Below are 26,771 nucleotides of genomic sequence, written 5' to 3'. Positions count from 1 at the left end.
ACGGTAAATATCAAGATCAAAATTTGATTTGGTAGATCTTACACCGCAACGCACCATTCTAAGGTGATCTACCCACGTTACGGGTGACCATTTAACACCTGGCCGATTTTCTATAAAATAAAACTATTTTCATTCGATTCAAAAATGATTACTATAATCAAAGACGATGTGCTGAACAACGAAGCAAGGGTGGTTAACTTTGAACTACGCGTCTTCTTTTTATAGCCTTGTAAAGTTGTCCGTTTCTATAAATTGAACAGTCCTTATATACATGAGTTGCACAAACAACTCAGAAGAGATAGAGAGAAAGTAGATAGATATATACAAAGCATTAGAAAAGGGACGGGCCAGGGATTGAACCCAGGACCTTCGGCATACGAATCAGAAGTAGTAGCCACTACACCACCAATCCCGTTCATGAACTTTTCTAAGATTATTTTTACGATGATTAAAAAAATTACAATAAATCGGAGACAATTTATTAAAAACTTGAAACCTCATTTACTCGAAAGTGAGTTTTTGTTACTTACTTCTAACCCCCTTAATTATGCCGTATCTTAAATGTGATGATGAACAAATATATTTATGTGTGTAGCATAGATTAGCTTTCTCATGTTTTCTATTAACAAAAAACTTAATGCATCAGTATGGAAACAAAGAAAAGTTCATATGAATTTGTTTATTATTGAATTTAATTGAAGGAAATTGTCATTTTTGTGCAATTAATCTCCATAATGTTTATTTAATACTACACTAATAGGATCCACCATCAAGCAAAATAGGGAAAACAAACACTTCTTATCCAATGATTGCATTATCTACGCTAAAAATAGTCACTCATAATCCAATTCAAAAGACATTCTTCAAAACCTCTCGATTAACGACTCCGGCGTACTGGGTGTAAACAGTCGATTTCCCCGTCAGTGCGATGAACTGCTCAGCCACTTCAACGGCTACTCGCACCTGAGCCTCTGACGTACTAGCTCCTGTTGATTGGAAGATACAACAAAAAAAAAATAACAATATGCAGAACAGGGAGAAAAAGCCATCAATGCCAAACGTGACAGCCCAGTAACAGAATATACGAAATTCTAACATACCTAGATGGGGCGTTGCAACGACCTTCGAATGATTGATGAGTTTTTTGCTAGCTTCCGATTTCGGTGGCTCCTCCGGATAGACATCGAGAGCCGCTCCGCCGCATTGTCCACTTTCCAGCGCGTCAAAAAGAGCTGCCTCGTCAATAATACCGCCACGTGCCACGTTTACAACGCGTACCCCTTTCTTACATTTCGCCAAAGTGGCAGCCGAAATAAGATCTAAAAATATCGTCTTGTTTGTACGGGCGGCGGTGATGCAAAAACTATATCAAGATTATCGCTTAGAATAGATACGCACTTCTTGTCGCCGGAATCAACGGTGTGTGCACGGTAATGTAATCCGCCAGAGGCCAGATCTGCTCCAGTTCCATTTTCTCGATGCCAGCCGCGCGGGCTTCCTCGGCCGTCGTAATCGGATCAAACCCGATTACCCGCATACCGAACGCATTCATACGAATGCCGACCTCGCGCCCGATCCGACCCAATCCAAGGATTGCTAGCGTCTTGCCGTACAGTTCGCTGCCGGAGTACAACTTGCGGTCCCAGCGCCCCTCCTTCATGCTGCTTGCCGCTGGGCAAAACGGCCGCGCCAGGGCTCCAATCAGGAAGCACGTCAGCTCGCACGCCGAGATGGAATTTCCACCGGGAGCGCTACACAGTGCGATAGATGGGAATGATGATGGTCAAAACCGGTTACAGGCATACTAGTGGACAGGTGTCCTTGGATTGTGATATGTATGGCGAGTTATCAAGGATTATCAAAGAATACAAATATGGCTGTTTCAATGGTCGACTTGGTATCCTAAGTATTCGCGTTCTTGAAAATCTTGAAAATTCGTAAGCAAATGCTTTCGATTTGGAAAAGATGCCTCTTTTGCAAGTGAGCAAATCCAGGATAAACTAGTGTGACTTGATTCGATGCTTCGTTCGTCAGATTTGTGCCTCTAAAGTTAGTAACGCAAAGTTGCAATGGGATTGCTTGATTTTTCACCTTAAGAATAAAGCGTTGCATTCAATCCTGAAGCCCATAGCCGACGCTCATATGTAGAAAACTAAGCTGGGCACTTGCCGCTATAACTAAGCCAATTTCAAACGGATTGATTTGAATTTTTACAGCATCTGACTCTTAGCTTAGCTTAGCTTAGCTTAGACTGACTGCACACATCTATGGTTGCTATTCCGTGATTGACCCGAATCAATGACAGTTGCACAATGAATCAACTGAATAATTGACTGGGAGTGGTCAATATGCTCACTGTGCACGCTTCAGAGACTCTCTTTAACGGTACAATAACGGCGCCGGCCACGTCCTTGCAGTCAGGTTGGAAGAGGGAAGGAATATTAGTAACAACCTTTGTTAAGTGAAGGCCCGCGTTTACCGCTGCAGGAAGGAGTGTTTGTTAGTAGGAAAGGTATCGTTGGGTCTGGATTCACTTTGATAAGTAATATGACCTTCGTGTCATGCTGGTTGCCGCGCTATTGTTTGCTTTACGCGGAAAGCAAACAATCGACCACCCGCATCAGGTGGTCGCTTAATATGCAATCTAACACGCTATTATTCGCTTCACTCGGAAAGCAAACAATCGATCACCCACGTCAGGTGATCGTTCAGTGTTGCTACAAAAGACGCGACACAACGAAATGCTCATTCCCGAATAGGGAAAAAGAAAAATCGAATGACCGAAGCAAAAGCGCGCGACACCGGCACCCGGACGAAATCCCATCACACACTGATGCACGCTGGGCCCGCCGCCGTCGAAATGCACACTACCGAATAGAAAACTAAATAGAAAAAGAATCAAACCACCGAAGCAAAAGCGCGCGACACCAGCACCCGGACGAAATCCCAATACACTCTGATGCACGCTGGGCCCGCCGCCGTCGAAATGCACACCGAATTTTTACAGCATCTGACTCTATACAAAAACTCAAATCAATTGGTTTGAAATTGACTTAGTTATAGCGGCAAGTGCCCAAAATAGGTACACCTGCCCAAATGGTACAAGACCCTATGTATTGCATTAATAAGCTGGCTCAAATTTCAATACTTGTCCGGAACAAATCTCGTTTTTTTCCTTTGTCACAGTGCTCGCTGAATCGCCAAGGGAAAGGATGATAAATAATAAATAAGACATAAGCGAAAATCGAAATTTGTGTCAGCCTTATCTCACGTTAATTATGTTTAAATTGGAATAGATTTTCTTTTTATAACGATAAATATCAAATCTTGAGTAAAATTATAGATACAGATGTTGAAAAGTATATTACTAACAAATGTATAGGCTGTGAGCTACAAAGCATGTGGTTCCTCAAATAAATGAACAATGTATGCTTTATTTCAAAACATAAGGCTAATAAGAGGAGTCTAGATACGGAGGATAGACAAAATGGTCGGGACAGGAAAAATTTTCGCTTTTCAAAAAATGGTCTACTATTGAGCTGTAACTTTTCGAAAAGTGCATCAAATATTCTCAAATTTTTACTGCAAGTTGTTCAACTAGTTGTCTTTAAATGGCTCACATTTAGGGAAAATCGGACATTTCATGTAGGATGGAACTATTCTAAAAAATCCTAATTGATCCACCTAACGGTGATGGTGCCTATCTCGTGCCTTGGAAAACTTATTTCAACAAAACTCAAGCAACATGTTCATGAATATCGCACTTTCATACGTTTAACAGAAATCTATTTCATGACACCAGAAATCATATCGGTAATCTAAATTTTGATGTTTGAGCCTCAAACGCATAAGAAAAAGTCGATATCTTGAATTTTGAGCTGCCATTTTGGATTTAAGTCCACCATCTTGGATATTCTGGTCGCCATTTTTGCACTTCAGACATCTTCCGCATCCCAGTCAACCAAATATCGTATAAGATGTTGAATAAGATGTTAAAGTGGAGGCGATATACATACATTTTACATGCGCCTGAATGGAGGCATGTACGCATATGGCCTCCACTTTATCATCTTATGCAACATCTTATACGATTACTGGTTGTTTGGGATACCAAATATACCCATATTGCATGGTTTTATAGCCTAAGATTCCATTAAACAGCCGCTATCTCGAATTTGGAGCCGCCATCTTGGATTTCAGACCGCCTTCTTGGATATTCTGGTCGCCATTTTTGAAGTCCAGATATCTTCAACATATCTAATATGTATACCCATATTGTATGGTTTTAGAACCTAAAACACTATTGAACATCTTGAATTTTGATGGGCCATCTTGAATTATAGGCCGCCGTCTTGGAATTTATGGTCGCCATTTTGGACACCGAACATCTTTCCCATACCAAATATATATTGCATGCTTTTACAGCCTGAAACTCCATTAAGCAGCCGCCGTCTTGAATTTGGAGCCGCCATCTTGGATTTTCTGGTCGCTATTTTTAAACTCCGGATATATTTCGGATATTGCATGATTTTAGAGCCTAAAACACCATTGACAGCCGCAATCTTGAATTTTGAGCCGCCATTTTGGATGTTAGGCCGCCATCTTGGATATTCTGGTGGCCGTTTTTGGACGGCGAATATCTTCCCCATACCAAATATATCCATATTGCATGGTTTTACGTGGGTCTCGCAGACTGACTCAACATGCTCTCTCAGCCGTAGCCAGAATCGGAAGCCAAACATTGAAGATTGAGGTTATGCTCAACCCACGGTTCCACCTGTGTAATCAATGAGGAAGTATTACAATACATTGGAATTGAAAAAAAAAATCAATTTTAATTTCAATTTTTTAACAGACTGCAGTCTGTACAGTCGACTGTACCTCACATATGATCAAAAATTTTCCATCTCTCATTTCGATTAAAGACGTAAAACAATAAAACACTAACGACCTATCCGACGGCCGATTCACCTCATTGCAATCCACGTCCACAGATTCTAACAAAACAAATCGAATCCGATAGAACCGACACCGTACGGTACTGAAGCGGTGGAATATGTGATTAGTAGTTGTAGCAAACACCTGAATTCCGGCAAATTTTATATTCGCGAACAGTCTGATGGTCGAATATAAACAAACTTTGTGAAAGTCATGTGTGCCGATTCAAGCTCGAACACGGTTTTCCTCTTTTGTGACGGAGGAAAGAGAAGCACGAATGACAGATTTGTTCAAAGCAATTTAACACATGGATCGTGTTCCAAAATTTGCTTGAAAATAGTAAGGAGTTGAATCCGCGTTACTCAGGGTTTTAGGGCCTAAAACTCCATTAAATAGCCGCCATCTCGGGTTTTAGGCCGCCATCTTGGATATTCTGGTCGCATTTTTGGACTCCAGACATCTTCCTCATACTAAATATACCCATATTGCATGGTTTTGGAGCCTAAAACTGCACTAAACAGTCACCATCTTGAATTTGGAGCCACTATCTTGGATTTTAGGCCGCCATCTTAGAAATTTTGGTCGTCAGTTCGAGAGTCCAGACAACCTCCCCAAACCAAATATACACATATTCCATGCTTTTAGAGACTAATGTCGTTTTCGTTTTTGATTCAGTTCCAATCTGGGTTGGAACTGGATCAGATCACAGTTTCAACCCCAACCCGACTTCGGTTTCGCTTGTACTAAAGTTTGTTTGACGTTGTTTGTTTACACATTTTCCGCCGATCCAGTTCCAACCCAGGTTCAAAAACGAATTCGACATAAAACTCCGTTAAACAGCCGCCAGCTTGGATTTTAGGCCGCCATCTTCGAAATTCTGTTCGCCATTTTTGGAGTTCGGACATTTTCCGTCATACCCATATTGATGGTTTTAGGGCTAAAAGTCCATTAAACAGCCGCAATCTTGAATTTGGAGCCGCCATCTTGGATTTTAGGCCACTATCTTGGATATTCTGGTCGCCATTTTTGGACTCCGGAAAAGTGTTTCCTCATATCAAATATACTCATATTGCATGGTTTTAGGGCTAAAACTCCATTAAACAGCCGCCATCTTGAATGTTGAGCGGCCATGTTGAATATTAGGCTGCCATCTTGAATTTAGGGTCGACATCGTGGGATTTCTGGTCTCCCGTGTTGATTTCCGCACAAAATTCGTCAACCATGCTAAAGGTTACAAAAACCGCGCCGCAGTTTGATGTGTCGCATGATTAGACTTGGTTCAGTTTTATATACGACCAGTTCTACCGGTGCTGGTCCGGATCACTGAAATGGTCATAATTCCGGAACGCCTTGTCCGATCCCAATGCCAGTGGGAAGTGCCTCAAAAGTGAGTGACCTTTTCTGTACACAACACATACATATACACACAGACATCATCTGAATTCGTCGAACTGAGTTGATTGGTATATGTGATTTGACCATCGGAGCCTTCTATCGAAAATTCGTTTTTTGAGTGAACATATAGCCTTTCAGTTCACTTTGGTGAACGAGAAAGACTAAAAGGCATAATTATCCGATAGAATTGTTTGGACTTTTATATCTCCGAATTAAATTAACCGAATATGATGAAATTTTAAGCGTTTATGACTTATATAATGCTCTTCGAAAAACTGTTGACTTTAACATAAAAAAATTACACGAAAAAAAAATATAGTGATGATAATTATTTTTTTAATAAAACACCAAACAAAACATCAACATCGCCTCAAAATTCAAGATAGTAAGGGACTGTTCATAAACCACGTAGACCAAAATTTCTCAGTCTCAGACCCCCCCCCCCCTTCACCCCTCGTAGACTTTTGTCCATACAAAAATTTCGAAACTTGTATGGAGCGTAGACTTTGGCCAGATCCCCCCTCCCCCCAAAAAGTCTACGTGGTTTACTTAAATTCACTCTAATTGACATGAATATAAATATGTTGTGTACGCTTTTCGATGCCTGCTTTTTGGGCCCGTATGAAGTTATGATAAGTATGTATAATCATCAATATTAACTAGTAAGTAAGTATGATCATCAATATTAACTTCTTTTCCCGATCAGCCTAGATAGCTGTGTAGTGTCGGTAGCGGTTGGTTCAACTGGCTAAAAATAGCACACGGACCGCCTGTTTCAGTGGTAAGAGTCCACTAATCAGGTGACCCCTAATTCAAGGTGTTATGCGGTTTTATGCTTTCCGTGCCTAGGAATGAATGGTTAGGTGAGTCTTATAAAAACCTAATCGCAAACGGAGCCTGTGGAGTACCAGGGCACCCTCCACAGTATTTTGCCCTTACTGCGCTAACCGGAGCAATAGCGCGGTGGACCTTGCGTTTCTCCGAGACAATCTTCAATCTCATACTTGAGGCTGAATAAGGGCGGGATTATGAAGATGCCTTTAGTTTAAATTTTCACATATACGGTTTCGCTTTATGCGTTATACACAGTGTATTCTGTGCATCCTCGCCTTTGGCGCATTCAAATCGATACCAATCTGGCTTTATTGTTGCTGTTCTTTTTTGTGCTGTGATTGTTAAGATTTTAATCTTGCCTAGTTTAGGTAGTGGCTACGGTTAGGATAGCTCAGGTCAATCTTCAGCACAAAAGAACAGCAACAATCAATCTTTGCAGACTTATGCAAAATGGTACAGCCCAAGTGGCGTTAGTCCAAGAACCTTACTTTCGTGTGGAAATTTTCTATCTAGGAAACCTTGTGAACCCGGTGTTTGCTACTTTTAGTAAAAATTAAATAGCAAACTCGCATGCTATGCCTCGATCACGTGTGCTTGTCAACAACGCAAGCGTTGCTACACTCATCTCTGAGCTAACCACTAGAAATGTATGTGCTATCACAATCGATGTGTCTGTTGGAAACCTCAACAGGAAATACGTTTATTGTTTGGTTTATTTACCGCATGATGAACCATCCCCTACGGATGCTTTCAAGTAAGTCATTGCATAATGCACTTCAAAAGCCCTTCCGCTGATTGTTGGCAGTGATGCTAATGCTCACCATATAATCTGGGGCAGCTCAGACATCAATTTGAGAGGCTCCAGTTTGATGGAATATTTAAGTAGTACAGATCATGGATTTCTTAAGGCTCAATTGAGAATGGCAAATGCTTCAGAACTAAAAAAGCACTTTTTCCCAAAATGATCCACAAATCGAAGAAAATAAGAATGTCCGATTGTTTGTTTAGTCAATTATGACAATCGGACACGCTGGTTTTGTTCGCTTTTGCGTCATTCTGAAGAAAAGTGCTTTTTCAGTTTTGCATAATATGCGATTCTCATTTGAGCCTTAACATAGGCAAGTGTTAGACATAACGCTTTGCTCTAGCAGAGTTAGTCACGAGCAGACCAATTGGCATGTGTCACATGAAAAATCTTTATCTGACCATCGCTATATCTTTTTTGAACATGTGAATGTTACTTCACAAACTTTGCGTTACCGATTTGGCCATGCAGCCAAATTTCATGGATACTTACCACCCATTGACACTCCAAGTGTTTTAGATGATGCCGTTAATACTACAACAATCTTCATCATGGAACCTTTTGAAGAAGCTTGCCTTCTGCGGTTTGTGAAGACCACAAGAGGAACCCCTTGGTGGAATTCTGATCTGGCGAAGCTCAGGAAACAATATAGAAAGAGTCGGAACAGACAACGTTCGGCTGGATCGGAGGCTTTCAGGTCGGCTTGCAAGGCCTACCAAAAAGCTCCTCGGTCTGCTGAACGATCCAGCTGAAAAAAAAACCTTTGTACAAATGTTTCTAGTTTGAGTGAAGCCAGTCGGTTAAACAAATTTTTTGCAAAATCTAAAGATTTTCTAGTGAACGAACTTCGTTTGCCAAATGGTGATTTCACTTCCTCTGATGAGGAAGTTGTGGAATGTTATTCCGTACACACTTCCCCAGATGTGTGGACATTACATCTTCAGATTAACCTTATTTTTTGTAGTTATGATTCTTTAGCTTTGGCTCGGAGTATCATAACTTTAGAATCGATTGAATGGGCACTAAATAGCTTTGCTCCTTTCAAATCTCCTGAGGCAGATGGGATTTATCCTATTTAGCTTCAGAAGGGATTTGATTATTTCAAACATGTTTTGAAAAAAACTACTTGTTTGCAGTTTTGCTTCAGGGTATATTTCCAAATCCTGGCAGGATATTACTGCAAAGTTTATTCCGAAAGTGGGTCGTGCGTCGTACACAGTGGTACATAATTGATCGGACAAACGCCGATTTTCATACAAAATGGCCAAGTTTGAGATGCTGTAACTATGGTTTGCTTTGATGGATTGAGCTCAATTTTTGACACGGAACTACAAATATGCTGAATTTTGTGTATACAAAGTATAAAATGTTTTCGTTCACAGGTCTGGGCGTGGCAAGGCGTTGAAAAAATTGCAAAAGTGATCGGACAGCGGTACCCCTTTGATTTACATGCGTGCCGCTGTCCGATCACTTTTGCAATTTTTTCAACGCCTTGCCACGCCCAGACCTGTGAACGAAAACATTTTATACTTTGTATACACAAAATTCAGCATATTTGTAGTTCCGTGTCAAAAATTGAGCTCAATCCATCAAAGCAAACCATAGTTACAGCATCTCAAACTTGACCATTTTGTATGAAAATCGGCGTTTGTCCGATCAATTATGCACCACAGTGTATGAAGAAGCAAAGAGTTTCAGACCTATCAGTTTGACATCTTTTCTTCTGAAATGCTTAGAATGTCGATCATCACATCCGTGATGTTCATCTGGCCAATGTGTCTCTTCATGTGAACCAACATGCTTACCAATTTGGAAAGTCCACTGTGACTCTTTCACACAAAGTTGTTTACGATATCGAGAAGGCATTCGCTCAAAAGCAATCCTGCTCGGGTGTATTCTTAGATATCGAGGGTGCATTTGACAACGTGCCTTTCGATGCCATATTGGAAGCCGCACGGGGTCATGGTATATCTCCAATGATTTCTAATTGGATTCACCAAACGCTCGAAAATCGACATCTCTTCTCGACATTGCGTCAAGCGGCGATTGAGAAATTGAGTGTTTGTAGATGTCCCCAAGGGGGAGTCTTATCACCACTTTTGTGGAATCTCGTAGCATATACGTTAATGAGGCAACTCAATAATAGTGGTTTTCCTACTTATGGTTTTGCCCACCTAACGTTGGTAGTCCGTATGTGCATGCATCCTTTTCGACCTGATGCAAAACGCTCTTCAGGTGGTTGAGGGTTGGTGTCGTTAATATGGCCTTACGGTAAATCCGAGTAAAACATCTATTATTCTTTTCACGGAAAAGCGAAACCGTAAAGGTGTTCGACCTTTGCGTCTCTTTGATTCTGAAATCAATGTCACTGAACAGGTAAAGCATGATGCAGTCATTCTTGATTCAAAGTTTTCCTGGACATCTCATAATGAGTTCAGAATCAAGAAAGCTTGTATGGCCTTCGGGCAATGCCGGCGAACCTTTGGTAAAATGGGGTGTAAAACCCAAGTATATCAAATGGATTTACACAACTGTTGTTCGTCCAATATTGGCCTATGAATGTCTTGTGTGGTGGCAAAAGGGCGAAGTGAGAACAATCCAATCAAAATTAGGCCATCTCCAAAGGATGTACTTAAGGCGAAACTGGAAGCATTTTCTCATTTTTTCGGTTGTCGATTTTTTATTAAATAACGAAGCAATATTTCCAAAATTGGTTTTCGTGCACATGTAGAGTATGGATCAAGGTATCTTCTGAATTTTTTTGAGGTGGAAAATGTTTTCCATTTTTGCAGAAACCATTTTTTAGGGGAATTTTGTTCAAAAATGGTTTTTGCAAAAACGAAAAACATTTTCCACTACAAAAAAAATCAGAAGATATTTTGATCCATACTCAACATGTGCACGAAAACCGATTTTGAAAATATTGCTTCGTTATTTAATAAAAAATCAAAAACCAAAAAGTGAGGAAATGCTTCCAGTTTCGCCTTAATGGTGATGTCTGGAACGTTCTCTTCAACTCCCACGGCGGCGCTCGAAGTTCTCTTTGACGTTGCCCCACTACACATTCATCTCAAACAAGAAGCACTTTCTTGGGTACTCGGTTTACTAGAGGAAACTCCTGTGAACCGCAGTTCAACACACACCTCGTTGTTTCCACTTCTGATGAATTAGGACAAAGTTGTCCTTGCTCCAAGGGATCTTACAATTGCTTGTATTTTTCCATATAGGACATTTTCCACGAAATTCCCTTCCCGGGAAGAGTGGACATCTCGATATCTGGAGAGAAGAGGCATCGTATGTTACACTGACGACTCCCTTCTCGAAGGTCGAGTAGGTGCTGGTGTTCATTCTCGTGAGCTAAGGCTGCATCAGTCTTATTCACCGTTTTTCAGACCGAAATCTTTGCTCTTATGTGCGGAGTGCAATCAGCACTTCAGCAGCACGTAATGGGCATAGTTAGATACTTCTGTTCAGATAGCCAGGCTGCAATTAAAGCACTTGCTTCGGCAACTACAGGTCGAAGATAGTTATCGCTTGTCGAACTCAAATCGAGGAGCTGAATTCAGCAAACGCTGTTCACCTTGTATGGGTAACTGGCCATTTTTCCATTGCTGGGAATGAATTGGCTGATGAGTTAGCTTGCACTGTAGCATTACATGACTTCATTGGCCCTGAGCCAGCTATTTCGGTATCCACTCGGTGAACACTTATTAAGTGACGTTCTGTTGTTCTTCACCCGCTGTGGTAAAGAACTATAGGCTCTCTTGACGCTTTATGCGTTATCTCAGTGCTCTTTTCAGGACGCTATGTGAACCCATTGTGGTACGCTCATGCATGTATGACGATCCTATTCCCTTACCTGTTCTTTCCCCCGTCCCATCCTTTTTTCCTTCCCTTCTCCCTCAGGTAAATGATGAATAGGTGCTCGTGTTCATGGCCATGGCACAAATTTTCCAAATGGAGGAAAACGTGCCTCTGGAGCCGACCTACTGATACCTGATAACACGGAAAAAAGTTATAGTGATTACATTTTCTTTAATAAAACACCAAATTAGCAAAAACATCAACATCACCTCAAATATCAAGATAGTAATTATAGTTCACTTAAATTCCCTCTAATTGACTTGAATATAAATATGTTTTGAAAGAAAGTAACAAAATATCCGACAATATTTTTATTTAAAAAAAAGTTATGGGATGCATGTTAAAAATATACCAATTTACCAAATATATATAATAAATTTAATCGCTATAACAATTTTATGTTATGTCAAACGTTTTTGAAAGCTCATTATATAAGTCATAACTGTTCAAAATTTCATTGCATTCGGTTCATGAAATCTGGAGATACACCAGCTCAAAGCTGGCTATCGGCTAATTATGTCTTTTACTATAATCTTTCTAACTTCATGCAGAATAGCCCGATCTTTCCCAAATTTGGACCATTGATAGACTACTACTTGACAACTACTTACAGCGGAAACACAGACAAACAGACGAAACACTTCGACCATTTTTCGAATCAAATAGTCATCATAGTCATAGTCACGGAAACATGTTCGCCAATGCTAAAAGGACTGAGTTTGGCCGACCACCAACTACAGTATGCGGTAGGAAAAAATGCGAAAGTGTTTTTCAATTTCAAACCTCGTTTTCGTCCATTTGACGTTAACCAATTTATGTTTCAACGTTCCATGATCTCTAATAGGCTAGTTTTCTGAAAAGTTAATCAAAAAAAGTATCCAATTTTGGTTAGGTTACTAACCTTTACCTTCAAACCGCAGAAAATTACACAGGTCGCTAAATTTCGTATCTGATAAAACAAAATTTTTAATTTTCTCTATAATATCATCAAATATATGTACTTATTTCATCTAGGGTAAGAAATCAAATTTTGAACTAGTCAAAATGTAATCTTAATTTGAATTATTTTGAAATTAATTGAAATGACGAATTTTTTGGGCAAATATTGTCCCGAAAAAGATGTTAAACAGTTTTCCGTAATATAATCTGATAGCATAATCTTTAAAAGCATTGAAAAAAGCGTTTTTGCCATCGAAAATAAGCAATTGAAAAATCACTGTGATTTCACCTATTTCCCCCCAGAGAAAGCCCATTTTCGGTGCTTCCATACAGCTCATGCATTGCACCACACGCAATAAGTGAATACGTCAAATGAAAGCTTATTTATCGTAGAATCGACCAACCGAATAATATTCCGCATTATTTGTCATAAAGTTATCAAATTTAAGTGATTCTTACCTGCAGAATGTTATCTTAATTTGAACCATTTGTAATCTAAATTTGAACTAGTAAACGGGGGTGAGCTTCTAGTGTTGGCCTGTAGATTGCGCTAGTGGTTGCTTTGTTTACTCTTGGGGGATGAAAAATTCCAAATTTAGTTTCCAAATTCCTAAAGAATTTCGAACATTCTGAGTTGAGATTCCATTGCCTAATGAAAAATAGGTATGAGAATTAGCAGATTCATGTGATTTTTAATTGTTTAGCATGGAATTGGCTGTTTTGTGAGTTGCTCGAGCTGCTGCCGCCAGTAGTTCAAATTAAGATTAAAATTGGTTCAAATTATGATTACGATGGTTCAAATTAAGATTAAAATCATTGTTGATGAAAAATCGAATATTTCAATGAAATTCGGTGCAAATACAAACTTTTTACCATTTCACAGAAAGCTTATACCCGTGGCTTTCATGTACATACGATTTTGCCGTAGTTAATTATTTCAATGTGGGAGAAAAAATCACTTAAAATTTGCACTGCTTCAGAAAGCCGCAATTTGGTTCAAAATTTGATTACCTACCCTACTATGTGAAACTACATGGCTCTGGTTCAGTGTGATCTGGTTGTTCATCGAATTTAAGCTAATTTTTTTACTGTTATAGTCATTTTGTTTAATGGCGGAAATTTGAGAATTTTTGATGTACTTTTTGAAAATTTACAGCCAATAGAATTTTTTTTAAACTGAAAATTTTGTCTGTCCCGATTATTTTGTCTATCCCCTGTATCTTTCTATCTGTTTTCGGTTATTTTTGTCATATTTAAAGTAGTCAATGCCAATGTCATTTTGATATATGTACTTCCATATCAGAGCAATTCCCTCCTCCACTCACTATCATCAAACGCGTTATAAGCGCCTATTAATACTCACTTCAGGACGACGACATTATTTCTGGTAGCGGCGACAATGTCAATATTATCCACACCAGCTCCAGCCCGTCCAACGGCTTTCAGCTTTCCGGAACCGGCGTCCAGTATTTCCGCCGTAATTTTTGTATCGGAACGTACGATGACGGCGTCATAGCCCTGCGGGAAAACAAATAGCAATCAATACAAATGCAGCCCGGTCTGTGAACTATATTGGAATTAATGGCACTCGGGCTGGGATGATGGAATGGAATCAGAAGCTTTCACCCCGCACATTGCTACGTCGTTAATCCGGCTTCGGGAAGATACTGTCTTCTAGATCTTCAGTATGATTTTTTTCCAAGAAGTGAGATTATTTCTAATCGATAAATGACGGATTTAATTTGTGCTTTCAAAGAACCTGCAATGTTACAATGTCACTCTAGCTTGATAAACTCCGTCATACACTACGAGCATAATTGAATTTGTATTTATTATTTATATTATTATCGATTTTCAAAATAAATAAAATGAAGGAATTTTAATGTGCGTAAAAATATTATTTACCGTCGTGCAGGGCTTCTTTATACATTTTTTCATGGTTTTTCAACTTTATGACATTATAACTCCCAGAGTAGTGAATGGATTTCCAAAATTTTTAGACATAATAATTGTGAGTATGTATGTAGGTTGTATGCAAAATTTGAACTGAATCCATCAATAAACAAAAAAGTTGTTCATACACCAATCGGACACATGTCATATAGAACCGGATGGGGGCTACTTTGGACATTGTTATCTATAACAATACTGCATTTCAAATTCTAGGGTTATTTAGAAAACCACTTTGTACCAATACTGTAGTATACTGTATCTTACATAATTTCAATAAAAATATGCGTTTTAAGAAGGTTCTGTGCTACCTTTGGTATTATGAGCAGCGTGATATTGCTATATAGATAGCCTGAAAAAAGGGACCATCAATCCTTTATTTAGGTGAAACGGTCTTTTACAATGTATACCGATACAAATATTCGATTGTATATGCTACGTTGATACATTTTGAATGAATTGATCAACCCTTTAAAATTTATGAACTGTATAAACAATGCTTACAGACCAAATGTTCTGATACGTTATGTATATTTCATTGGTTTATTCGATGTTTTTTCGCGTCCTGACAAGCAATAAACGGTCTGTTTGAAAAATAATTTCAACCAAATGAAGCAAAAACTATTGTTTCACAATAGTCCCAAAGACATCAAACAGATTTGAACCATATTTTGAATTAAAAAAATCCATATTCAAAAGTGTCCAAAGTAGCCCCGCATTTCAAAAGTAGCCCCGCACGACGGTACGTAAAATTTATTTCGAAAGACACGTCTTGGAGGAATTCTTGGAGGATTTCCCGAAAAATTCCTGGAGGGATTCTTGTAGGATGTTTTGACAGAAGTACTGGAGAAATTCTTGGAGGAATTCTTAAAGGAATACTTGGAAGAAGTATCGATTCTGCAGATCCTGAAGAAATTCTCGGAGGAATCCCTATAGTTGCCCTAGGAGTATTTTCTTGAGGAATTTCTGGAGGATTTTTTGGATGTATTCAAGAAGGATTTTTTGAATATCTGGAAGTATTTTTGACAAAATTATTAAAGGGATTCTTGGCAGAAGTCTTTGAGAGACCCCTGGTAAAATTCTTGGGGAAATTTCAGTAGGATTTTTTGGAGGAATTCCTGGAGGGATTCCTGTAGGAATTCTAGGTAGATCTATTAAAGGAATTCCTGGATGATTTCTTGGAGAAATTCCTGGAAGAATTCTTTGTGGAATTCCTGGATGAATTTTTGGAGAAATTTCTTGAGAAATTCTTGATGGAATTCCTGAAGATATAAGAGAAATATCTGGAGGACTTTCTGAAGGAACTTTCGGAGTAATTTCTTGGGCAATTTCTGGAGGATTTTTTTTTTTGGTATAATTGCAAGAAGAATTTATTAAGGAACTCATGGAGTAATTCCTCAAGGAGTTTCTGGAGTAACAATCTCCCAACAATCCCTTCTAGAATTCCCTTTCAAAAATTTCTTCAGGAATTCCTCCAAGAATTCCACCAAAAATCTCTCTAGGAATTTCTCCAGGAATTTCTTGAAGAATTCTTTCAGGAATGTGTCCTAAGAATTCCTGCAAGAATACATCTAGGAATTTCTTCAAGAATTTCTTGAAGAAATTTCTTTAGGGAATCGTGAAGGATTTCCTGGAGTTTTTTCTGGAAGAAATCATGTAGTAATTTGTGAAGGATGTTTTAAAGAATTTCCTGGTGAATTTCTGAAAATAATTTCTGGATTAAGAACTCATAGAATAATTCTTGGAGAAATTCCGGTAGGAATTCTCAAAGTATTTCCCGGAGCAATTCCTGGAATATTTGGAATATTTCTTGTAGGAATTCCTGATTTATTTCCAGGAACAGTTTCAAGAGGAATTTCTGTAATAGGAATTATTGCAGGATGAATACGTAGTGTATTTCCTGGAGTAATTCTTGAAGGAGTTCCTGGAGTATTCGCTGGATGAATTTCTGGAATACATCCTGGATATCCTGGAGGAATTCCTAGGGGAATCACTGGAGAAATTTCTGGAGAAAACTTTGAAGAAATTCAGGGAGGAACGCTTGCAGGAATTTCCGGAGGAATCCCCTGATGAATTGCTGGAGAAATCCTAGGAGGAATTATTTGTGGAATCCCTATACCATTCCGGGATGAACCCCTGCAGGATATCATGTAGACATCCCGGGATAAATTCCAAGGATTCTTCCTGGAATCCAGGGATGAATTCTTGGTTGAATCCTGGAGGAATTTTTGGCGTAATTCCTTAAGAAATTTTTGGAGGATTTCCTGAGGACGATTTCTTAAAGTAATCCCAGGAGTATTTATTGAAGGTTTCCTGAGGGATCCCTGTGGTATTCATAGAGGAGTTTCTGGAAGAATTCTTGAAAAAAAAATGTTTGAAAACTCCTGGGAAAATTCCTGAAAGTTCCTTCGAAGAATTCCTTGAAAAGTTCCAGGAGGAACTCCTGAAGTAATTTCTATAGGAATTCCTTGAAAATTTTCTTGGTAAATTCATGGAGGAATTTCTGAAGAAATGCCTGAAAGAAATCTCTGCGAAATTTTTGAAAGATTCTCTGGAGGATTTCCTGAAAGTTTCTTTGGGAATTCTTCGAGGAATTTCTGGATTTTTTTAAAGGGATTCGTGGTGGCACTTCTTGAGGAATCCTTGGAGGAACTCCTGGAGAAATTCTTGTGGAAATTCCTGCAGGAATGCAATGCTTGGAGAATGTCTTGGCAGACGTCTTGGAGGACTTCCTGGAGAAATTCTTGTGGAGGAATACCTAGAGGGATTCTTTAAGAAATTCATGGCAGAAGTTTTAGAGAAATATCTGGAGAATTTCTTGGAGAAATTCCAAGTCGGATTCTTAAAGTAATTCCTGGAGAAGTTCCTGGAGGGATTCTTGTAGGATTTTTTTGGTAGAATTCTTGGAGAAATTCCCGGAAGAATTATCGAGCAATTTCTTGAGAAATTCCTGGAGGGAATCTACGAGAATCCTTGACGAAAATCTTGGGGGAATTTCTGAAGGATTTTATTTTTAAAGTTACTGTTGGTGGAATTTTCTTTAAAAATATCCTAAAAAATCCCTGGAGAAATTCTCGTAGCAATCCAGAGATCAATTTTGGAGTAATGAAAGAACTTTTAAAGAATCTTCGGAGGAATTTTTTGAGTAATGCCAGAAATAATTTCCGTTGCAACATCACATCAATAGTTTGGATGACCTAGATCACCACGTGGATATAACAAAGTTATGATAATTGCAATCGTAGGCTCTTGTTATTATAATTGCGTAGAATATATTCGACGAGCATTAGCATTTCTCCAATCCCTAAAGCAACTCCTTGAGGAATCGCTGGGGGAAATCCTGGAGGGACTTCTGGACAAATTCTTGACGGAATCCCTGGAGGAATTCCTGTTAAGTATACCTGGAGGAGCTCCTGGAGAAATCGCTAGAGGAATTCTGAAACAATATTTTGAGGATTTCCGGGAGGCATCCTTGGAGAAATTCCTGAACGAATTCCTGGAGCATCCCTGTATAAATTCTGGGATTTATTCATAGTGGAAACTCTAGAAGAATTCTGGGAGGGACCTCTGCTAGAATTCCGAAGCAATCCCTAGATGAATCCCTAGAGAAATCACTGTAGGAATTCCTAGATAAATTCATAGAGAAATTCCTAATAGAATTTCTGGAGGAATTTCTGAAGGAAACCCTGGAGGAATTCCAGGAGGAATTCCAGGAGAAATTCCTGGAGTACTCCCTGAAGAAATTCTTGGATGAATTCCTGTAGCAAACCCTGGAAGAAATCCTGAAGGAATCCGTGGATGAATTCCTGGAGGATTCCTTAGAAAAAATCTAGGAGGAATCCCTGGAAAGGTTTCTGAAAAAACCTCTAGAGGAATTCCTGGAGGAATCTTTAGAGAATTTTTTGAAGAAATTTTTGGAAGAATTCCTGGGAGAATTCTTGGAAAAATGCCTGAGGAATCCCTTGAAGAATTCCTGGAGGAATCCTTAGAGAAATTTCTGGAGAAACTCCTGGAAGAATTCATGGAGGTAGTCCTGAAGGAAGCTCTGAAGCAATTTATGGTGGAATCTCAGGAGAAATTTATGATGAAATCTCAGGAGGAATTCCTAGAGAAATTCTTTGAAAATCTTTGAAGCAGCTCCTAGCGAAATCGCTGGAGGAACTTCTTGACAAGTTCTTGGCAGAATCCCTGGAGGAATTTCTGAAAGTAAACCTGGAGGAATTCCTGGAGAAATTGCTAGAGGAGTTCTTGGAGGAATCCCTGGAGGAATTTCTGAAGGAATAATTTGGAGAAGAAATAATCCTTGAAGAAATTTCTGGTCGACTGCCTAGAGCAATCCCTGGATAAATTCCTAAATGAATTCCAGGTAGAATCTCTAGAGGAACTCTGAAAAGGACCTCTGGTAGCATTCCTGGAGCAATCCCTAGACGAATTCCTAGATGAATTTCTGTAGCAAACCATGGAAGAAATGCTGAAGGAATCCCTCGATGAATTCCTGGAGGATTCTCTAGAGGAAATCTGGGAGGAATCCCTGGAATAATTTCTGAAGAAACCTCTTGAGGGATTCCTGGAGGAATTCTTAGAGAAATTTCTGAAGAAGCTCTTGGAAGAATTCCTTGGGAAATTCTAGGAAAACCCCTTGGAGGAATCCCTGAAGGAATCTCGGGAGGAATGCCTGGAGAAATTATCCTGGCGGAATCCTAGGAGGAAATCTTGGATAAATTCCTGGATGAAATCATAGAGGAATGCCTTGAGGTATACCTGGAATAAATCCTGGATAAATTCCTGGGGGATTTTCTGAAGGAATCCCTGAAGGATTTCTTGAAGGATTTCCTGGAGGATTCCTGAAGAAATCCTTGTGGGAATTCCTAGAGGAATCTCGAGAGGAATTAATGCAGGAATCCCTGAAGGAATTCTTGGAATAATTCTTGGATAAATTCCGGGAGAAATTTCTAAAGGAATCCCTAGATGATTTCCTGGAGAAACTGTTGTAGTAATTTCTGAAGGAATTCCTAGAGGAATTCCTGGAAGAATATCTGAAGGAATGCCTGGGGTAATTCCTGGTGGAATTCTTGAAGATATTCCTGGAGGAGCCCCTGAATGAAATCCTACAGAAATTCCTGGAGGAACTCTTGGAAGAATGCCTAGAGAAATTCCTGGAGTCATACCAGTAGGAATCCCTGGAGGAATTTCTAGAGAATTTCCTTGAGAAATCTCTAGAGGAATCCCTGTTTAAATTCCATGAGGAATCCCTAGAAAAGTGCCTGAAGGAGTTCCTAGAGAATTTTCTTGTAGAACCAATGGTGCACTTTCAGGAGGATCCCCTTGTGGAATTCCTGAATGAATTCCTGGAGAAATTCTTGGAGGAATCCCTGGAGGAATCTCTGGAGGAATTCCTTGGGGCAAGGTTGTGACCATTCATTTGCAAAGATTTACATTCATTTGCTATTATCTCAGTTCAGAAGCATGCTATCGAAAAACAATATATGGATGAATTTAATCTTGTAATTTTATCTGAAAGTTTGCCGAATAACATTGGGGTCGCAAACGTATACCAAAGTCGTGAGCGAGATGTGAAGGCAACTCTCCACGCGGTGAATGTAAATGTAGAAAGTTGCCTTCACAGCTCGCTTACGACTTTGGTATGCGTGCCCGAGCAGGAGAAAATAGCTGAAGAATACCAAACTCAGGTATGGAAAACCGAATACTTACAACCTAAATAAGGTATTAAGTAGCCCTGCATAATAGGTAAAATACCTAAAATAATAACTGGTGTATATTCTGTGCACACGTGAAAAATGACATTAGGTATGACAATACCTTAATAATAATCGACGATTATTCCATACAAATAGCGATTCTTCAATAATTGCATAATACCTGAAGCAGTCCTCAACACCAAATCAATAACTCGTTGAGGTATTTTACCAATACCTACAAAATACCAAAATAAGTTATTTTCAATACATGGATAACCAACTAATACCTTGTCTTGGTATGATACCTGACTTTGGTATGCTGCAGTTATTTGTCAGTTATTCATTCCTGCTCGGGTGTTATTCTTTTTTTTTTGGTTTCCATTTCTCTGTATTTTAACTAAAGCTAATTCTACACTTTCGGGTGTTATTAGGCAAACTTCCAGATAAAACTACAAGGTTAAATTCATCCATACATTGTTTTTCGATAGCATGCTTCTGAACTGAGATAATAGCAAATGAATGTAAATCTTTGCAAATGAATGGTCACAACCTTGCCTTGAGGTATCTCTTGAGGAATTTCTAGAGGAATTTCTGGACGAATCGCTGAAAAAGTTCCAGGAATCCCATGAAGAATTCCTGAAGAAATTCAAGGATCAACTTCTGATGCAATTCTAGGAGGAGATTCTGAAGAAACCCCACGAGGAAGTACTGAAGAAATCAAAACTGTGAAGAAACCGTTGAAATTCCTGAGGAAATCCTGAAGGAATCCTAAAAAGAGTACGTATAGGAACTCTTGGAGGAATCTCTGTAGCAATTCCTGAAGGAATTCCTGAAAGAGCTCCTGAAAAAATCCCAGGAGGAATCTTGGAAGCAATTTCAAGATGAATTCTTAACCCTCTAATACCCAATCCCGCCTTTAGACGGGGTATAGTTTGAGAGTTTTTGTAATTTTTGCTTCGTGGAATTTTTTTTTATATTTTTGGCTGATATTTAGGATCTGTTTTGTATATCTTAAAATGGTTTTTGGTGTATTTTAATGCGTATTTACATTTTTTTTTAAATCATTGAAAAAAATATGTTTCAGCCACTTTTTAGAAGTCATTGTTTATTTTGTACTGAATCGCAACAATTAACATATTTTATTTTTTCCCAAATCATTCTATCCTAGTTCAATAGTTTAAGGGAATCGAATACACTCTAAAATTATTTTCCTTAAAATTACGCGGAAAATAAAATTTCCTATGAAAAAAAATAAAAATAAAAATATTTCAACAATAATCATAAAATCTCAAAATGTTTTCATCTCAAAAAATCCGTGCCCTAAATAGGCTTCCAGGAAAAATATAAAAGTGTGGGGATGTTCAAAAATAAAAATTAGAAAAATCAAAAACTGAAATTCATGAAATCGAGAATTAAAAAGAATCATCTTCCAAAACACGTTTGAATCGATTTTAGATGACGAAAAATGATATTTAGATCAAAATCAAAAATTTGGGTATTAGAGGGTTAAAGGAATCTCAAAACAGTTCCTGGAAGCAGTCTTGGATTGATTCTTGGAGAAGTTTCTAAAAGAATTCCAGGAAGAATCCCTGAAGGAATCCCAAGAAGAGTTTTTGAAGGCATTTTAAAAATAATCCTGGAAGTTGTTTCTGCAAGAATCACAGAAGGAATTCCTGGATAAATCCCTGGAGGTATTCTTGGAGGAATTTGTGAAGAAACCCCTTGATGAATCCCGGCAGCAATCCCAAGAGGAATTCCCTAGGGAAGCTCAGGAGAGATTTCCGAACGATTTCCTGGAAGAATTTCTGTAGGAATCCCTAGATAAAAAAAAAACTGAAGAAATCCATGTCTGCAGTAATTTGTGGACGAATTATTGAAGGAATACTATAGGATGGACTCCTATAGGTTTATTGTACATTTTTTAAAGGGATTTCTGGAATATTTTTTGAAATGAACAATCTCTAGTAAATTTTTCAGAAAGAATTTCTGGAAGACATTCCTGCAGAAATACTTCAAATAATTCCAGATGGACCTTTTTGAGCAATATCTAGCGGAATTCTGGAAAAAATATATAGAGAAATCCGTATAGAAATCTCTGAAGGAATACCTGCAGCCATACCTTAAAGGATCTCTGTATAAATTCCTGAAGGATTTCTCGAAAACAGCATGTGAACAATCACTGGAGTAACCTATGAAGAACTCCCAGGACAAATCCCCGAATGGACGGATGCACCGATGAACTGAGTTCATCGCGGTCCGAAAATTTTGACACTAGAGCGGGGCCGCTTTCAATCAGAACTGAACGATTTCCAATCAGAATTGAAGCCCCGCTCTAGTGTCAAAATTCTCGGACCGCGATGAATTCATCAATTCATCGGTGCACTCGTCTATAAATGTGTGGGTGAATCCCAAGATAAATTCTTGAAGGAATCTCTGAAAGAATTCATGATATGGAATCACTGCAGCAAGGTATGGAAAAAAATCATGGAGGAATTGTTCATACTCTTATATGTAGTTAACGAAACGAGAAACAAATCTAAACCAGTCATTTTGATTCCTCAAAACTGCAATGCCGATTTGCATATTCATATATCAGGCGCCCATGCCGCTTAAAAGTCATCTCAAGTCAGGCCCCCCCCTTGGGCCCCTCCAGAAAAATCCTAGCTACGCCAACGATTAAAACCACACACAAATTGTTATATAAAATACGTCAGTTGAAATTGAAAAGTATTACATTACGTTATTCATTAATCCTATACGCTGAAACAACGTGACTGAAGCAATTCCCGAAGAGTGAATCCTGCTAATTCCAGACCAGTCTGTTAAAGTAACTAGTTATTGCACAGGTTTTAAATAGCATTCATGTATACCGAATTCATAGAACTGAAAACATCTTGTCGTAATAAAAGAACCAAGCGCAGGTAAGCGCAAAAACATTTTTACAAAAACTTGAAAAAAATAGACGATCACTATGATCTACAGTATCGGACAATAAAAATGCACCAAAGCCGTTTTCCCATACAAACTAGTCAACTGTAGATTGCCATATCTCAGTTATTTCTCTACCGATTGTTTTCATTTTTCTGTGACGAACTACAAAACACTTCAATTTTTTAAAACTATTGAAAAAGTTCGGGAACAACTACTAATACAAAAGCTACAGATAGGTTGAATTTTAACAATAAAAATGCACCAAGACAAAAAACTATAAGGTACCCCGGGGCAAGTGGGACCTAAAAAAATGCTAGTTTGGTTTTGTCAAGCCAAAAAATTCTAAACATAAATAATTTTATAATTCCAATGGTTCTAACAGATATTGTTGGTATATTTCTTCTTATTACCGGACATTAAAACTGTTTCAAAATTTTTAAATTCTGTGTATTATGCACAAAATGAAAAGTGGAGCAGATCTTCATTTACAGCGTCTCACGGGGCAAGTGGGACCTATTCGGATTTTTTGTAGAAATGGCTTAATACTGTTGCTGCATATATGTAAGGTAGCATAAATTATACATATCCTATGCGAATAAATATGTTTAGCGATTTATGTTAGAAAAAAATTGTGGTATCGTGCATAAATTACGTAACACACATAATAACGAATCACTGAGAAAAAAAAATAATTCAACTCTAGCAGCTGGTCCAAAACAAACTGATTTTATTTATACAAAAAGCGCCCTAAGGTTGAATTCCGACAGATTTCCAAACTTACTTTTAATATTACGTAGTTGATAAGTCTCGCCAAAAGATTTTTCAAGATTTACAGATGTTATGTTTTCCCTTATATAATTTAACGATCAATAAATAAAGATTTTCAAATCGTGAACTTCGAATAATTCGTTTTCAAAATTGTTCATACTTTATGGCCGGTTCCTTAACATTCAGAACCTAATTATGCAGCGAAAAACGAAAAAATAATAGAATTTACTTGAACGAAAATATGAAAAAAAGATTATTTCGAAAAAATATGTTCTACCAAAACCTTTACCATTTTAAACAATAGTTTCATCATCAGAATGAGAATAGAAGTAATTAATTATAATTCAACGATTGATTACTTAAGGCGCCGAATTTCACTTCACTTTTGTGTAAATTTCGACTTAGGCTGAAGAAAGCGAGATCAAACTATGAAATTGTGTTTGTTTACTCTTATAGGTCTCACTTGCCCCAGATGCTGAAATGCACCAGCGCAAGTGAGAGCAGTTAACAAAAGGTAATAAATAAAAATAAATTACAGCTTTTTCGCTTAAAATAATTTGCAAGCACCCCAAATATTATCCCGAAACCGAAAAAGTTTTACTTTATTTGTTATTCTATTTTTAAACGACCAATGTAGTACAGTACGTTAATCTCACTTAGTGAATTGAAAATTACATATGAACAACAATAACATATATGGTCTCGTTATGGTGAGAACAATAACATTTTTTGAATTCAATGTATCCGTTGGTGTGATACCTATGTTTTATATGAAGAATGTTTGCCTTAAAACTAACAAATAAAAAAAATATAGCTGTAGGTCTCACTTGCCCCGGGGTACCTTATAGCAAAAAATGGTTACGCCATATCATCATGGTGTCTTCGGCAAATATGTTTCCTGTGTGATGACGAATAATTTTGCCCAAGATTCCAACATGATTTGACTTCAGCATTTTTGCTATATATATATATTTTTGGCTTGGGTCTCCAGTTAGCCTAGTGGTTAAGGCTATGGATCGCCAATCCGGAGACGGCGGGTTCGATTCCCGTTCCGGTCGGGAAAATTTTCTCGACTTCCTGGGCATAGTGTATCATTGTACTTGCCTCACAATATACAATTTCATGCAATGGCAGGCAAAGAAAGCCCTTCAATTAATAACTGTGGAAGTGCTCAAAGAACACTAAGTTGAAGCGAGGCAGGCCAAGTCCCAGTTGGGACGTAGAGCCATAAAGAAGAAGAAGAAGAAGATATTTTTGGCTTGGTGCATTTTTATTGTCAAAATTCAACCTATCTGTAACTTTTGTATCAGTAGTTGTTCCCGAACTTTTTCAATAGTTTTTAAAAATTGAAGTGTTTTGTAGTTCGTCACAGAAACATGAAAACAATCGGTAGAGAAATAACTGAGATATGGCAATCTAAAATTGACTAGTTTGTATCGGAAAACGGCTTTGGTGCATTTTTAATGTCCGATACTGTATACTGCAATAAATCGTATTGCAGTAGTCTAACTGTGCCATTTTACTCTACAATTACATAGGTATTTATATTACCTTAACTTCTTTGACTAGTTGATCCTTAGATAACTTCAGTTTATAATCCACCTAGAACGAACACGTAATATTAGCTCACCATTCGCAGCGCTAATTGAGTTCAACTAACTTTAATTCCATGATCTTGTAACAGTTTAACGCACGAATTGTCAACTGCATCACACACGAGCACGCTTTTAATTTCCAGAGGCATTGTGTATCGTTGGTTGCTACCTCACTACTCTAGTGCCTACCAGCAGTTTTATTACCAAGTCACTTCAATTGAGATCAATGCACGCCAAGTTCACTATAAGCAACTATCCTGTTGCGCTGACGATTTGAGACTGACCACTTGCTAGTGCCTCTTTGACTAACAGACACTATACACTAGCTACATATATCAACTAGATTGGAGATGCGTTGGCCTATTACAACTAGGTAGTGGGCTGGATTCGTCCCTTCGTCGTCACTCTATACTGGCCTCATCAGTAAACACACTGCCGATGCTTGAAACCGGTCACACTTGTAGATGCAGCAAAACCGCACTTGTCGCTCGCTCCCATGTGCTCCCGATACTCCAGAGACAGGATTGCACTGCACTGTTGCACTCTCTATGCATGTAATAATATGTAGTAGGAATAATGATCAGCACTGCTCAGCACCACTATCACATTGAACGGTTAGGTCTGTCGCGAAGACGTGAACTTCTGGTCTGATCAATAAACTCTGCTGCTACAAGTCTTAATACGTATTTGCTGCGGTATTCATGTGCGCAGCATTCTAACTCACTTTTCCTGTTTACTGCTTCCAAGTTGTTTATTACAAATTCTCGCCCCCCGAGACACTCCTGGTGTTCCTGGCGCGGCGGAGTGGTAAATAGTTTCCAAGGGCTGATCGTTGTTGCATTATCAGTGCAAAGCTGCGGCGACGCGACTCTTGTTTTCGTATTGACTACCGACGGTCAGTCGTTATCTATATTTTGCTCATGCGTATGTAATAAGCATTACATACTTTCAGATCGTGCCGTCATAACAATATCTCTGATAGAACTGTACTAATAATACCTAGTTATCTACTAAAATATCATAATCCTTACATGTGTAGCGAAGTGACATAAT

At 38.5% G+C, this 26,771-nt stretch overlaps 1 protein-coding gene across 1 annotated transcript; it reads right to left on the bottom strand.

Annotated features, from left to right (window-relative positions):
• Window positions 1–642: 642 nt before the first annotated feature.
• Window positions 643–26,487, bottom strand: LOC109411286 (D-3-phosphoglycerate dehydrogenase). Its single transcript, XM_029855493.2, has 6 exons — window positions 25,784–26,487; window positions 25,675–25,725; window positions 14,139–14,293; window positions 1,399–1,751; window positions 1,101–1,319; window positions 643–986 (listed from the first exon to the last, which is right to left on the bottom strand). The coding sequence occupies exons 1-6, from the start codon at window positions 25,865–25,867 to the stop codon at window positions 850–852; spliced, it is 999 nt and encodes a 332-aa protein (XP_029711353.1). The 5' UTR covers window positions 25,868–26,487; the 3' UTR covers window positions 643–849.
• Between the last annotated feature and the right edge of the window lie 284 nt (window positions 26,488–26,771).

Source organism: Aedes albopictus, chromosome 2 (assembly GCF_035046485.1).
Source record: "Aedes albopictus strain Foshan chromosome 2, AalbF5, whole genome shotgun sequence".
Lineage (NCBI taxonomy): Eukaryota > Metazoa > Arthropoda > Insecta > Diptera > Culicidae > Aedes > Aedes albopictus.
This window is presented reverse-complemented; position numbering and strand designations above follow the sequence as displayed.

Excerpts from the sequence above, each read along its gene's own strand:
- LOC109411286 (XM_029855493.2), bottom strand. The coding sequence starts at position 25,867 with ATGCCTCTGGAAATTAAAAGCGTGCTCGTGTGTGATGCAGTTGACAAT. Across the intron at positions 25,726-25,783 it reads TACAAGATCATGGAATTAAA|GTGGATTATAAACTGAAGTT; the intron begins GTTAGTTGAACT and ends TGTTCGTTCTAG. Across the intron at positions 14,294-25,674 it reads AACTAGTCAAAGAAGTTAAG|GGCTATGACGCCGTCATCGT; the intron begins GTAATATAAATA and ends GTTTTCCCGCAG.